Source organism: Thunnus thynnus, chromosome 14, assembly GCF_963924715.1.
Source record: "Thunnus thynnus chromosome 14, fThuThy2.1, whole genome shotgun sequence".
Classification (NCBI taxonomy): Eukaryota; Metazoa; Chordata; class Actinopteri; order Scombriformes; family Scombridae; genus Thunnus; species Thunnus thynnus.
The window spans coordinates 5,069,414-5,085,541 of NC_089530.1; the positions used below are offsets into that span (position 1 = coordinate 5,069,414).

At 39.3% G+C, this 16,128-nt stretch overlaps 1 protein-coding gene across 4 annotated transcripts in view; it reads left to right on the forward strand.

Annotated features, from left to right (window-relative positions):
• xpo1b (exportin 1 (CRM1 homolog, yeast) b) overlaps positions 1 to 16,128 on the forward strand; it is a 28,846-nt gene that overhangs the window by 5,420 nt on the left and 7,298 nt on the right. For 2 of the 4 annotated variants that reach the window (XM_067609406.1, XM_067609407.1), the window contains 18 exons: positions 1,932 to 2,004; positions 3,072 to 3,120; positions 3,626 to 3,687; positions 4,968 to 5,012; positions 6,765 to 6,946; positions 8,449 to 8,497; positions 8,592 to 8,711; positions 8,805 to 8,933; positions 9,025 to 9,183; positions 9,289 to 9,486; positions 10,109 to 10,247; positions 10,988 to 11,169; positions 11,332 to 11,488; positions 11,618 to 11,781; positions 11,944 to 12,078; positions 12,609 to 12,792; positions 14,631 to 14,737; positions 15,349 to 15,543. In XM_067609406.1, coding sequence (XP_067465507.1) covers positions 1,936 to 2,004; positions 3,072 to 3,120; positions 3,626 to 3,687; positions 4,968 to 5,012; positions 6,765 to 6,946; positions 8,449 to 8,497; positions 8,592 to 8,711; positions 8,805 to 8,933; positions 9,025 to 9,183; positions 9,289 to 9,486; positions 10,109 to 10,247; positions 10,988 to 11,169; positions 11,332 to 11,488; positions 11,618 to 11,781; positions 11,944 to 12,078; positions 12,609 to 12,792; positions 14,631 to 14,737; positions 15,349 to 15,543 — 2,325 coding nt within the window. In that variant the 5' untranslated portion in view covers positions 1,932 to 1,935. The remainder of the gene's footprint in view (positions 1 to 1,931; positions 2,005 to 3,071; positions 3,121 to 3,625; positions 3,688 to 4,967; positions 5,013 to 6,764; positions 6,947 to 8,448; positions 8,498 to 8,591; positions 8,712 to 8,804; positions 8,934 to 9,024; positions 9,184 to 9,288; positions 9,487 to 10,108; positions 10,248 to 10,987; positions 11,170 to 11,331; positions 11,489 to 11,617; positions 11,782 to 11,943; positions 12,079 to 12,608; positions 12,793 to 14,630; positions 14,738 to 15,348; positions 15,544 to 16,128) is intronic. The other 2 variants (XM_067609404.1, XM_067609405.1) reach the window with 1 other exon arrangement.

The following is a 16,128-nucleotide window of genomic DNA, read 5'->3' on the forward strand; positions in this document are numbered from 1 at the left end:
ATAAAGATTAATCTAATAATATTTAAGCTTGATGTTATTTTACTGGGACATGATAGCATTAGATGATTCTAATGGGGACTGGGGATATTGAAAATGATGCATTGTTAGTGGGCATTCAGACCAAAACCAGCCCATGAACAAAAAAAAAAATTCAAGATGCCACTTTCCTTCAGGTACCACTGATACCGTAAAACACAATCCAAGAGGTCCATTTTAACTAGTAGATCCATGTGTTTGAAGGATTATCAGAAAATAATCACTGCACCGCTGTTTACTTCCTTGGAATATTGTCATAGTGACAATGACTTCATATTTAGTTGTGATGTAGAGTAGAGTAGAGTAAAGTTGATTGTCCCTGAGGGGAAGTTTGTCTTGGGCACAGTGCTATGGTCTGTTGCTTCACATTAAAAAACATCACAAAAACATGAGAAGCGTTTGACACGATGCATGACAGTTACTTCACATAAAAACATCTTAAAAACATAAGGGACATTTGACTATACATCTGGCATTGACAAAACGATGGCTTAAAAGAAACTAAGAATTAAATCGCTAAAGTGCTAATGTGCTTGTGTATTCATTGCACATTGCTCTATTTGCACTAAGATTTAGCCTTAGAGTTCAGCAGCTTGATGAAGGCTGGAACAAACGATAGCTTCAAGCGGTTTGATTTGCACTTTGGCACTGAGAGTTTTCTTCGTACTCAGAGAAGAAGGGATGTTGACAGTCTGCAATGATTTTTGTTGCTTTTTTCAAGACTGCCTGCTCATACAGGCTCTGTATGGGATCATATTCTTTCTTCACTTTTACCTTCATAGGCATTTTGTGCATGCTGGCAGGCTTTTCAGTTGCACTGTTAGGTTGCCAAACCATACTGTAATTCCATATCTAATGATGCTCTCTAGGATTGCCCGCTAGAACATCAGCCTGATCTGGCTGCTCACTCCACAAAGCCTCTATCGCCTTAGAGAGCAAATAGTATATAGAAAGTAAATCTTATATGGCGTTCATTAATTTACCAGGAATGTGAGCAAGCATGTATTTGATTGGCCAGTGCAACTCCTTGCAGAATTGCGTCACATTGCGGTCCGGCAAAAGTTGAGCCAGATAAACTTTTCGCCAGGAAGCTCTGTGGGGTTTGCTGGAGCTCTCTGCATTGGCAACCCCGCTGTATCGAAACCAAAGTTAGTGTGAACGCTGTCTTGTACCCTTGCTTAAGTTAATGCTTCATCATGATACACTGAAGTTTTTATTGCATGCAATTATTTTAGTACTGTGATCATATTTCACTGTATCACTACTGTCTTTTTAAAAACTTATCTACAACAAGCTCCAGTTTGCCACTATAGCACTAAAAGCACTATACTTGTGCTTTGACAACCAGAGACGCATAGTAGGATCGAGCTTTGCTTTCAAGAGTCGATAAGCAAGATCAGAAAGTATGTTTCTTCACAAAATTATTATATACTGGAACCAGTTCCAATCCAGTCAAAATCCGTTCTCGATGCCCAACCCTACATGATTTCTGTAGCTTTGGTAAAGAAACATTTACCATGGACCTTGTTATTTCTTCTAGTCCATTAGACTCACTCTTGGAGCAATCAGAGCCAAAGCTGGTTAATGGATTGTTTTATTTTTCTGCTGTCTTGTCTGGTGTGATGCTGGGAGAAACAGCAGGACTTCTGCAGTGTTCCAGCTTAATGCTTCTAGAGATTTAAAAAAAAAAAAAACACTTAAAAGTCAATGTTCTGCATACTACAAAATCTGCATGAAATATGTGGTTCAGTCCGATTTTAATTTAGAAATACAAGCTATTACAGGCTGGTCCACCTCATACTGTTTTTGGTTCGTATTAAAATTACACAGTGCTTGTTGTTCAGTGTGTTCATAAGGGCTTTATCCTAATGCTTCTCCTTCCTTGCATATTACAGTACTATGCTCTTCAGATTCTGGAAACGGTTATCAAAACAAGATGGAAGATTCTTCCCAGGAATCAGTGTGAAGGTAAATTATTACCGTGTGGCATATCTGTGTTTGATACCTTTCACAAATACTTGAATTCTGTCCCTGTTAGTGCCTTTTTTTTAAATGTGACGTGCGGTTGCCAAGTTGAGGAGTACTCCGCCACTAAGTGTGCTGATTTGTTTTCTGCTCGACTGGCTTGCATTGGCTGCTGCAAAATGGTTTGGTTCTGGACTGAAGCAGTTGTTTTAGAGAGGAAACAATAAAAAACACCCCAGCACTGATTTAAAAGCTTTGTGAAGGGGAGCTTTGAAGAAGTAGAAGAACTTAAGTTAGTTATTTCTTCTCTTGCTTACATTGCTTTAACATGTATGTGTCTAATTTTTATGTGATTGTAATACCTTTTGAAATTATTATGATGGCATGAGTTTTTGTTTGTAGAAAAAGGAGATGGTCCCAATGATAATCAATGTAGTCAGCCCATTTATATTAGTGCACCTATATTGAATCTGTGGGGCAAAGCTGGAGGGGGAACTGGCATGCATTGATGTCTGCCACACTGTCTTTTTTTATGCTACCACTAGGTGCCGCCAAGCTGAGAAATTTTCAAATTTTACTCAAAGGTGCTTTAATGACATTTTCTGGGAAAATTTACAGATGGTAATTTTATAATTATTCAACTTTTTTTCTTTAAGACAAGATCATGGGTAGAAGTGTTGAGGAAGTATCAGTTCAGTAATTTTATATGGATGTAACAAAAATGTGATGTTTTAAATCCTCCGTAATTCTTGCTTAGTTGCTAATTCGATTTTATCTCCACTATCCCTTGTTTTTTTTTTTTGTTTTTTTTTTAATTTTTTAAAACTATATTTAATGTCCTTTGTTACCAACTATAAATAAACAAATTTTTTGGATTTTTTTTTAAAGAATCTCAAAACAGCATGGGATTGAAATTTAAAAGATTGTGGTTTGAGCAAAGAAACAATAATTATGAAAAAAAAAAAAATCAATCATGTGCAAATCAGTTGATACTGCTCCCTTCATTCTTATATTCTTTGCTCAAAATTCATTTTTTCATTGACCTAAGACTTCCCTACTTCTGACCGTAGATGCCTGAATTTTGTTCAAGTGGCAAACCCAGTGCAGGGCGACCGGCAAGTATGTCTTTTCCCCCCTTGTGTCAGAGTATTGCCTTGTTTTCGGCTCCGCTCACTACACCCCACCACATTAGTTTCAGAATTCAGTACAACTACAGCCTCAAAACAAATGCGAGGGAGCTGAAAACACAGTTTTTTAACATGCTCTGCTCACATTGAGAATGTTGACTGTCTGTGAAAACATCCGGGGAAATGTAACTCCCACTGAACTGACCACAGTTTTTGCCCCATACAAGTTCAGTGGTAGTTGCAGCCCACATCCATATGTTGACCAACTGGCTTGGCAGGAGTATGTTAATGGAGGACCACACCTTTTTTTTATAAAGCAGGGGTATACGGGGATAAGATTGGCAGATTCAGCTAGTTATGAGCCAGCAAACTGTGTAGGATTACAGAGTATCGTGCCCCAGGCAACTCGTCATGTCAGGATATGTTGAGGTTTACACATTTTATTGTTGCATGCTAACAGTGTTCTTCTTCTTCTGATATCTTTGTATATTTGCCAGGTATAAAAAAGTATGTTGTTGGTCTGATTATCAAGACTTCATCAGATGCTTCAAATGTGGAGGTGAGTAACACGTTGAATTTAAATCAAAAGTCAATAAAATAACTGGGGTAGTTGTCATACATGTATAAAATAATGCAGCACACATTAGTTATGATGAAATATCCACTTAACATTAAGACTTTATCCCAAAGTTGGATCAACGTAAAAATACCAAAAATGTAGGTTAGAACAAATGATCATTTTTTCTATAATTAGTCTTGATTAAATTGAAATGGACAAATATTTCCGTGTGAAGTTTACACTCATTGATATGGACTGGAGGTGTACTGACCACAAACATATTTGTGAGTCAACTGTCATTGCTCGTAGCCAGTCTCAGTATAGCCATGAGTAATGCTGGTGTAACCATAGCGTTGTGTACTACACACCAAATATGGTGACCTCAGTTGGTTTTCAGCCAGCTTAACCACTCAAACAACCAGAAGTTTACGTTACGATTGTGTTTTACAACACCGACAGCAACTTTTTAGGCCTTTCATCCAGAGAATGCAGCATTCGGCGAGTCAACAAGTGAAATCAACTCCAGTGAATTTTTATTGTTTACTGATGTATGAACAGTCCACCTGCAAACATGCATCTCCTGCATAAAAGAGGCAACAAGTGTACAAACATCAGTTGTCATCAGTGTGGTTCTGATGTAAAATGAAATAAATAGGAATTCAAATTCATTATTGATTACAGAAATGTTCAGAAAGTCACTTCTTGTTATGTGCAGTATGTTTGCCACTGTTGTTGCCACATGTATGACTCAACTGTCTGAACACAACATGGCAGGAACCCATGTTGACTGTGTGTATGTAGTTTCCCTGCCTAATTGAAGTTAGAAGTTATAACTGAAGCTCCCTTTATTATTTAATATTAATAGTGTTATTACTGTTCATGAAAACATGCTCAATGACTAAACAAAACTAAAATTAATTTCCAAAAATTAAAAACTGAAATGTACCCTGAAAACTAAACTGGAATTGAAATCAGAGATGATGATGATTTTGATGATGTTGAAGTGATTTTTGTTCATTTACATTTCAACATGATTTTCAATGTTCTAAATGAAATGTCAAACGATGGGACATGCTGCCACCTTGCTATCTTTTAGAGTCTTTACTATTTACATTATTTGGTGTTTTAAAGGCTTCAGCTCTGTGGTTCAAATGTGTAAGTTTTGAATAATGCAATCATTGTCATGTAATTTGATGTTATGAAATGACAAAGTCTGGACAAGTGTTATGAAACTGAGATGATGCAATCAGAGTTAATTTTTTTTCTTGTTTATTTTTTAGAAAGAAAAGGTGTACATTGGGAAGCTGAACATGATCCTTGTTCAGGTAAGCCTTCGAAATCTCCAAACTGTGACTGTTAGAGCATCTATCAGCTGTTTGTAAACCTCTCACCGTCTGTTGCTGCTGAGCTTTTAGACTACAGAGTGGTGAAGACATTGATTGCACTGTTAAAGCCCATTTACTACATCACATGTGTACACAGTGCATCAGCCTGCTTCAGTCTTTTTGTAACTGACATCTGAGGCTTGAGAATTGTTTGTAAAATAACAGACTTTTTAATAGAAAACATGCTGAAATTGACATTATTGATGTGGGTGGAAAGCATTTGATCATTGCTTGTGTGCTTTTATATATTGTGAAGTTTAAATGTTGTTTTGTGGTGGGGATGCCTCAAGCCAGTCTGCAAGTGTTTTTTGATTTGTATTGTTTATATGAAGCTTTACCATTATTGTAACCCATCACAGTCTGGGTACACCAGCGGTCAGAAACAGCTCATTGTGCTCTGTTACAATGCTGGAATGTTTTCCCAACCCCACAGCGTTGCATGTGAGTGAATTGTGCAGCGGCACAAAGAAATGGCAGCAAACAGTTTCAATGAAGATATCCACACTGACAGCAAGAGAGCACACCAGAGCAACAGGCTCAGATCTAGCCAGCTGCTTATATCTTACTCACTGAAAGCCACTAATACTGCAAGAGTATAAATAATACACACTATACAAGAAGATAATATACCAAATTATCTTTGTTTATATTACGAAGTATATTAAGCGAAATACAACATGATGACTCAGTGGTTCCTACTGGCTCTCACAGGTTAAACTACCAGCACTGACCTTTATCATTGCCTGGTGTGGATTATGGATTAGTGCAGATAAACTATATTAGTCATATCACTCTCTCTTCCTGTGAATGTTTGACAGTTTAGCCCATGTGACACACAGTACCACACAGTGCATATAAACAGAAACTGATGCGTCAACAGACTCTATTATACTGAAAGAGCACAGAAACAATGTGGGTTTTTTGCATCTTCCTCCTCAACAATGCCTCAACTTTTGTAGTGATGCTTTTTAACCTGAAGATGTCACTCTCAATTAGACTCTGAACCCGGTGTCAGTCAGGTCCTAACTTCTTTATTAAATATTAAATGACATTAATATTAATTCTACTTGAACGTCTCAGCCGAGGTAGCTGATGGTCGTTAAGTGTTACTGTGGCCTCATGACTGGAAGGAGGATCATCTTGAAGAGTGAAAAACAATTTGACACCACCTCTTTGCGCGCATGTGTTTGATGTATATTCGCAGGAGGGACAGAGAAATTGGCTCACTGGCTACATGAGTGACTTTGCATTAATGCCAGTGAGAATGAGTCACTGCTTACGTCAGCTGAGCTAACATTGTTTTGGCCTTCAGGGACTGTGGAGCTCCAGATTCCACACTCATCCTCAGGAGGCTGCGTTTTAAATGTGTGTTCATGTATGTTGCAGTTGTACTTGTGTAGGGTTTGCTTGTATCATGTCACGTCAGAAACACACTTCAGTTTTACATCATAAACACATTTTTTTTACAGTCTTTACTGCTTTACTACTCTGTGATTTTATTTTAAGTCCTCCTACGAAGTAGAAACAGGGGCATATGCTTGACTTGAGATTTAAATGAGGGGTTGTTATTTTTAGCAAGAGTCACAGATTCATCCCCTCAATTCTTCATTTTAAGATCACATGTCCTTCTCAGTGGAAAATGTCACTTTTGAATCATCTAACACCAATGTATGTGTGTCCCTGTGTCTGTAGATCTTGAAGCAGGAGTGGCCCAAACACTGGCCCACCTTCATCAGTGACATTGTAGGAGCAAGTCGAACCAGCGAGAGCCTTTGTCAGAACAACATGATCATTCTTAAGCTGCTCAGCGAGGAGGTCTTTGACTTCTCCAGTGGCCAGATGACCCAGGTCAAGGCCAAGCACCTAAAAGACAGGTCAGCATCTTATTAACCTCCCCTGGAAGCAGCATGTTAACTGTAGCTAATGTCAAAGAATCGGTTTTGCTGGAAAAACCTACAGTGGCTTCTATGTGTCAAAAGCTACAAAGTTTTGTGTGGAATATGACTTTAAAGTCAAGCTTTCTAAACAAACAGCTTAATTACAGTATTTATCCAGCATCTGTCTGTCATCAATTGAACAAAGTTTTGTTGTTTTTTTGTTGGTTTTTTTTCAAATTTACGAGTCCATGTTATTCCAGCACTTTCAGAGCATTACAAAATATGTCATTGTGTTGGCATTTGAAAATATTGCAGCAGGCAATTAACTCAGTGATGTAATGCTGTGATCTGTATCTAACAGAGTTGAAGACAAACTGCCTTCGCAGTGCTCTGGACGTTTGCCTGTAGCTGTTTACACGTTTCCACAAAGCTGCATTTGACAAGTCTATCAGCATTGACACAAGTATTATGCAATAACATTCTCAATGTTGTCTTAATTATGGGCAGTTTATGGACTTGTGTTTGCAGCCTGTAAATATACAGTGTGTATATACAGTATATAAGCATGTCAGCTGCTCTGTGTGGAGACTTTGATCTTAACAGTTTGAAGCAGGAAGTCAAAGATGAATAAACGTAATTTCCCTCATATCAAAGGACACTTGTCACCTAGCAAGGACTGCTGACTGTTGTTGATGTTTTGTTACATTATCTCACTGTCCAGGTTTTGATTATTTTGCCCTTCATCTCTTCAGACGTTCTCAGAGATTTTTAAAGCCTCAAGTCTTTTGACTGAAGGGAAAGCTGTACAAGTGTGCATTTTGTGCGTGTGCTGTCCTGAACTTGACATAAATCTGGCAGAGCTTTGATACATGTTTGAGAATATTTTCCAGCTGAAAAAAAGAATCCCTCTCCTTATAGTTTTAAGCTATACACAGTGTCAAACCCCTGCAGAGTGTAGTAGAATTTCTCTTTGGTCTGTGTGCGGTTGATCCTGCTCAAGTCACCAACTCTCCTCCCAGCTGCATCCTTTCAACCACTACATTTGACTAAAGGTTTTTCACAATGTTGCGTTAGCCTTTTGTGTATCACATAAGCTTTATAGTTGCAACTTTAAGATTTTAAAAATTGATTCATTTGAGAAGAAGTTTTAGTATTTTAGTGTTTTATAGAAGAGGTCGGCTTGTTTGAAATAAAGATTGGCTCCACTAACATCAGACAGTACTGACTACACTTTAAAGTACCATACCTTCAGGAAAAGAGCCTTTTCATACAGAAAATGCCATATAATTACAGAATGAGGTGACTCATTACACTCAGCTCAGAAGATGACTGATTAATCAGTCACACTGTTGCTAGATATGTGTTTTACATCAAGCATAGAAACATTTTACATTTTAATTTCAAGAGAGATTGTCTCGCTCAAATGCAGCTTGATCTATGTCAGGGTCCAACTGTATTAGATGCACATGTTCCATAATATGCTCCTTTGTTTCTTCCAGCATGTGTAATGAATTCTCCCAGATATTCCAGCTTTGCCAGTTTGTTATGGTAAGCAAATCTTCATCTCTTACTTTTGAGTGTTATCATACCTTGTATTGTGCTTGCCCTTCAGCTGTTTGTCGTCTTATTGGTTGCACCGTAGGAAAATTCCCAGAATGCCCCCTTGGTCCACGCCACTCTGGAGACCCTCTTGCGTTTTCTCAACTGGATTCCTTTGGGCTACATCTTTGAAACCAAACTGATCAGCACATTGGTGTATAAGGTGAGTACAAACAAACACACACAATGTCATGTAGCAAGTTTACGTAAAAAAAAAAAAAAAGATCTTAAACTAAATCTGTTTCATTGTTTTCAGTTCTTGAACGTGCCCATGTTCCGCAATGTGACACTGAAGTGCCTGACAGAGATTGCTGGCGTAAGCGTCAGCCAGTATGAGGAGCAGTTTGTCACCCTCTTCACACTGACCATGTGTCAGCTCAAACAGGTGAGCTAATTAATGGACTCAGATAAGACAACAATGACCTTTCCCTCTGTCTCAGATACAAATAATTTCCTCTTGATCCATATCCGTTTAGATGCTGCCTCTGAACACCAACATTCGGCTGGCCTACGCCAACGGGAAGGACGACGAGCAGAACTTCATCCAAAACCTCAGTCTGTTCCTCTGCACTTTCCTGAAAGAGCACGGGCAGCTCATTGAGAAGCGGCTCAACCTCAGAGAAACATTAATGGAGGTAAGTTGCAGGAAGACAGTATTATCTCAGTGGTAAGACAGCTCGTCTGCACACAGAACAAACAAATAAGTCCACGGTCTTATCGTTTCCTTTGTCCTCCTTCAGGCCCTCCACTACATGTTGCTGGTGTCAGAGGTGGAAGAGACTGAGATCTTTAAAATCTGTCTTGAGTATTGGAACCATTTGGCCGCTGAGCTCTACAGAGAGAGTCCCTTCTCTACGTCCACTTCCCCTCTGCTCTCTGGCAACCAGCACTTTGACGTGCCACCACGCAGACAACTCTATCTGCCTGTACTCTCCAAGGTACCGCACAGAGCCAATACTATTTTTAATTCAAGAGTTTACACACATGTATATTCCGAGAGACAACCACTGCCTTGATTGACATGCTTCCTTTTTGTCACTTGATGACATGTGCTCACAAATTGATGTAATATGACAAAATAATACATTGTTTTGATGTCAACAACATGGCAATCAGCTGACTAACTCACAAATATTTAGAATTTGCTCCGTAGTTGAATTGAATACCAATAAGTAAACTATTTCTTAGAAGGCAGAGATGGCACAGCAGATGAAGAAGAGTTTCAGTTGAAGTATTAGCTTGCAGACATACTAGAACCAGTTGGCACCAGTCAAGCAACAGGTGGCTGTCAGACTGCTGCCAAAAAAGTCGCTAGTTACAACGATAATCAGCAGCCAGCAAAATAAAATAACTTCTCTTTGGTAATAACATGTAACATTTCATAACTTAGTGTGTGGAAATAGCCTTGAGACAAGCACCGCGTAGTATAATCATCTTTTTACATTTATGCCCACAGAGGCGACACCGTGATATGAGTGAGTGTCTGTGTACAAGTGTGAGAGCAATGAGTTTATTCTTCGATGTGTGCAAGTGCTGACGGGTGTTTATCCCTCGTGACAGGTGCGCCTGCTGATGGTAAGTCGGATGGCCAAGCCGGAGGAGGTACTGGTGGTGGAGAATGACCAGGGAGAGGTGGTCAGAGAGTTCATGAAGGACACAGACTCCATCAACCTCTACAAGAACATGAGGGAAACACTTGGTACGACTCAGTAATCAATCTATTTTTTTATTTTATTTTATTTTTTTCTTAAAAGAAAAAAAAAAGCTGTTTAGTTGATCAAAACCATAAAGAGTGCTCTTTTTTGCTATTTCTTTTGTATATCTTCTAGTTTATGCATCCATCCAGTAACTTTTTAATGGATTAATGCAGCTTCCTGCACACTCAGATAAGATTAGGTTCATTTTACTATTTAAGTATTGTAGGATAATCTGGTGGCTCAGTGGTTAGTACCGCCTGCTGGCTGGGGCTGCTCTATGTGGAGTTTGCATGTTCTTCCAGTGTCTGTCCAGGTTTCCTCAAGGGGCCAAAGAGAGCAGGTTAAAGGAGTTGGAACTGGGTTGAATAATGACCTGTCCAGAAAAAGGCTGCAGCAGTCTATGGCCCTCGATAGGATAAGCTGTTCACAAAATGGATGGATGCAGCTTTGATATTTATAGTCTTTACTATTGGTCACTCGTAACATTGGCTGAAATGTAGCGATCATGATCGCTCTACACATAATAACGATTGCAGACTCGTAAAACCGTAGCTGTTAGGCACCAACTGCTGGTGAAATAGTTTTTTGATGGATATATTGATCAGTATCACACACTGCTTTTGTTCCATTGTTTCACTTGTTTCATGTTTGGTCCTGTTCACAGCTGTACAGAGAAGTGCTTTGGCTCTAAGTTTTTGTTTTCCACCAATTGCACACTGACTGATACTCTGCCATCCTGCAGTGTACCTGACTCACCTGGACTACGCCGACACGGAACGCATAATGACAGAGAAGCTTCACAACCAGGTGAACGGTACCGAGTGGTCCTGGAAGAACCTCAACACATTGTGCTGGGCCATCGGATCCATCAGCGGGGCCATGCACGAAGAGGACGAGAAGAGGTTCCTGGTCACTGTCATCAAGGTATTAAAAAAAAGCACAAAAGCGTCAACAAAAAAGTAAAATTGCTTAGATTATATGTATCACACTGTAAGTAAACATTTAAAGCCTTCACTGGTCAGGTCATTTGCTATTTTTCAACTCATTGTATCGAACAATAAACACTGAATCTTGTGTTTGTCTCAGGATCTGCTGGGTCTGTGTGAGCAGAAGAGGGGAAAGGACAACAAGGCCATCATAGCCTCCAACATCATGTACATCGTTGGCCAGTATCCACGCTTTCTCAGAGCGCACTGGAAGTTCCTCAAAACCGTGGTCAACAAGCTCTTCGAGTTCATGCACGGTGAGAGATGAAGGTTTCATTTTTTAAACTTGAATGCAATGTTGGAAATTCACATACTTTGGTTTGAAAATGTTAAATGTATGAATAGAATGCTCTTGAATGATGTGTATTCTGCCCCCTCCTCATCAGAGACCCATGACGGCGTTCAGGACATGGCGTGCGACACATTCATCAAGATCGCCCAGAAGTGCCGGCGCCACTTCATCCAGGTGCAGGTGGGAGAGGTGATGCCTTTCATCGACGAGATCCTGAACAACATCAACACCATCATCTGTGACCTTCAACCACAGCAGGTCAGCACATTGACGCTCATGGCTTTTTAAAAACGATCTCTAGAGATTTATCAGACTTTACAGCTGCAGATACAGAGAGAGACACAGCTGTTGCCAGAATTTCTCTCATTTGCTGTTGCTCAATCAAGTTTACTCGCTGACAAGCTCTTTTGTTTGTGTCAGGTGCACACGTTCTACGAGGCAGTAGGTTATATGATCGGCGCTCAGACAGACCAGGCTGTTCAGGAGCACCTGATAGAGAAATACATGCTGCTGCCCAATCAAGTGTGGGACAGCATCATCCAGCAGGCCACCAAGGTAAGAGACAAATATACCACCACATATTGTTTTTTAATTATGATTTTAATTAATTTAATTATGTATTTAATTATAATCATGATAGAGTTACCCAGTATATCAGTCTTCATCCGAAGTGCAGCCAGGATTCAAAGGCCATTAAACACTGAACAAAACACTATCAACAAATTAGCAATGTTTGTTAATTAACTTGTTACATTTTGAACTTGTTTAGCTGTTTTAAATATTATGTTTATTCACAAAAGATACAACTGGTCTTTGGAGTGAAGTTGTTGAATTTCACTGATGATTCAAACTCCTGCATCACCAAACTACCTTCAAAAATCTGGCTGTTTAATTGAGCCTTCCTAGAGAAAACATATTTTGTGAAATGCAGTCTATAATTATAATTGTAAGTGTCCTCTCTTCAGTACTAAATGGTTGACTTATATTTCTAGTGAAATGAAGCCAGCAACTGTTGAATGTCAGATCACTACACAGTAGGAAATGACAGACAAACAAGAACAATGTGTTAATCTCTCCACCTGCAGAACGTGGACATTTTGAAGGACCCGGAGACTGTGAAACAGCTGGGCAGCATCCTGAAAACAAACGTCAGAGCCTGTAAGGCTGTGGGACACCCCTTTGTTATCCAGCTGGGACGAATTTACCTTGACATGCTCAACGTCTACAAGTGCCTCAGCGAGAATATCTCTGCTGCCATTCAGACAAATGGTAAGGGACGTGCGTGTGTGTGTGTGTGTGTGTGTGTACAGATTCATCTCATCGCTGTTCACACTCTGATGTCACATGAGAGTCATCAGAGACATATGGCCTCTTAACATCTACTAACCATCTAGTGTCTCTCTCTCTAGGATATAAACATATGTATCCTTAACACTGCTGAGTCTTAACTGTTCCTTGTTTTGGTTGTTAAATCTATGTACAGATCCGTACGCTGCGTAGACCGTTGCTCCATTGTTGTTTAGGCATGCTGTCCTCTGTGTGAACAAGGCATCGTCTGTGTTCTTGTTTAAAACAAATACTCAAAAGGTTTAATACCACATCTCTGAAGATCAGTTTGTACTTGTTTTCTTGGCTCTATAGATGTAATAGATTTCTTCTTTATTACAGCACAGCAATGTATGTATTGGGTTGAAGTATTTGTTTGTTTTTTCATTTTTTTTGTCATACAGTAATGGCATTTTGGTGGTAGACCAGCATGACTGTGTTTTTCTTCTTGCTTGCGTCTGTTTTGGTGACTCATCTCTGAGCCGCTCTCTGTCTAATTGAGAGGAGCGATGCCGTATGAGGTGTGTCAGTAATGATCATGTATCAGGGACTTTTGCCACTGATTCAGAGGAGGGCAGAAAGGCTCTGCACAAAGTACACACCAGTTACTATATGTGCTATGGTCATGACAATCTGTGTAGGAGGAACTAATTGTGGCCCTGTTTTCACCTGGTATTAACATGCGTTTCCACATGCGTCCTGAGTGACCACTTGTGTCACTTCCCCGCTCTATATGCAAATAAACACGGACATCATTTCCATTTTCAAAGACCAAATTAGTTTGTTATTAACTGGCGGAAGGACCGGACCAGGGGTCTGCTCTGTCCAAAGCTGTGTTCAACTTATCTGATAACAGGATAAACAAATATACAATGCATTGTGTCCCCTCATGAATATCAAACGACCGTCCTATTGATTCACTCTAGTGCCGTGTCGGAATATATAGAGTTATATGCAGTGATCTCCCCACAGCTGCGCCTCCATTCAGAGACACTGTGTGCATTTACGCATGAGACACAGCAGCATAACTTCATTGATTATTTAAATCTCTGACACGCACACAGGATCGGTCAGGATCTCATGTTAATTAATTTTCCATGTTCTTCTACACATCCAATAGGTCAGCTGTTATACACGCAGTCCAGGTTCATACTGTTTGGAGTAAAGCAGTCGTCCTCCTGATAAATCCTGAGCTCATTATATCGAGCAGCGCAGCAAAACTAAAAACTGTAGTTATCAACTTGACAGGACAGAGGAAACTATCCAGCTACGTTTAGCTTCTGTGTGTATATATATATATATATATATATATATATATATATATATATATATACATATACAAAATCCTAAAAATTTGAGATTTTTTAAAAAAAAAAAATTTGGCTAATGTAATGAATTACATAGCCGACAAATCAAGGTAGAAAAGGTTTAGTATAGTGCTTGACAAACCTGTCATCTCACAGCAGAAATTCTTCATATCACCCAATCCTACTTGAACGTCTGTGTGTGCACCGACTGTAATGTATAGCAGATGAGAGGAAATCCTGATTCGCAAACACGCTCCTGCAGATCTATCTATGCTCAACAGTGGCATTCAGTTGAGTTTTTAGAGGTTATATACATCTTCACAAAACTCAGTCGCTATACCGGTATAGCGACTGAGTTTTGTGAAGATGCACATGAAAATCGAGCTGAATGTAATTCACTGTATATTGTTAGACAAAAGTCTGGGTACATTTTCTTCATATATGTTTAACATGTGTTTCCTCTTTGTGTTGCAGGTGAGATGGTGACAAAACAGCCTTTGATCCGGAGCATGAGGACAGTGAAACGAGAAACTCTGAAACTGATCTCGGGCTGGGTCAGCCGATCAAATGATCCACAGATGGTGAGAAATTGTACTGAAATCATAAAAGATGTAGAAGTGTAATTGCTACATCAGCATTATCAACAGTAGACCTGAGTGTGAAAGTTCATTGTTGACCTTTTGAGATTGACGTTTGAAGCTTTCAGTGTCATCTTGCAGTCACACCATCTGTTAAAGACTGTTAAATGTTGTTGAAAGCTCCGAAGATGAAGCTTTAAAATGGACCTTGACTTACTTTTTTAATCTGTTTTGAGTGTTTTGACGAACATTTCATTCTAAATTCACTCGAAGAAAAGGAATCATACTTTAGCAATCAATGAAACAGTTGACAGTAGAAAAGAAGTACAACTAATCCAGTTGGTATTTTTAGATCAAACACAAAGATTTCATTTCCTTGTGGCCATTTCTGCCCTTAGCTGTATTTTTATCAGCATAACAATTAATATTCATAGCTTTTCTGTTGAGCCGAGTTTTAAGACATATACAACAATTTAGCTGCACTTTTGTAATGTACCTGTCAAAACTAAACCTTTGAGAATCCTCTCTTGAATCTTTTTCCAGCTCCTGTTTTTAAATGTGTGGATGTTCACGTTCTCCTTCCCTCCCTGCTCATCTCTCCCATTCTTTTCCAGGTTGGGGAGAACTTTGTTCCACCGCTGCTGGACGCCGTCCTCATTGATTACCAGCGCAATGTCCCTGCCGCCCGTGAGCCTGAGGTCCTCAGCACCATGGCAACCATCGTCAACAAACTGGGCGGACACATCACCAGTGAGATACCCCAGATCTTTGACGCCGTCTTTGAGTGCACCCTGAATATGATCAACAAGGTAACTGCTCGTATTCTGACAGCTAAGATTCTTAATGGTGATTCGCTGATCATCGTTTCAATCATCCAATCAAAAAACAGTTTAGTTTACTGTGTGATTTGTGGATATTAGAATTTTACAATTTTTCTAAATATGTGACACAAGCAGAAAGCCTTTTATTTCTGCATCTGTGTATAGTGTTTGATGATGATTAGCACTAGTTAAATACTGTACATTGATCTTATACTGTCTCAGTGTGGTAGGGGAGTGAGCACCTCAGTCATCAAAATCATAAAACATTTGAATTAGCAGCTTTCATTTTCTCACATATCAGCAGTCTGTCATGTGGCTTTCACAGCAAACGGTATTAGACTTATAATGCTTGTGCACTCTCACGTGACTGGTCCTTGTTAGTAGAAAACCAAGATACAATTTAAGATGTCAATCAGCTGACTGCAGTCTAAAGTAACAGAAAGCCTGATCTGACGATTATGATTGTATGTAAAGCTGAAACGATGAGTCAGATAATGTAATAGTACAGAAAATTGATCTGCAGCTATTTTTTTTTAGTCATATTTAGATCAAAATGCCAAACATTTGCTGGTT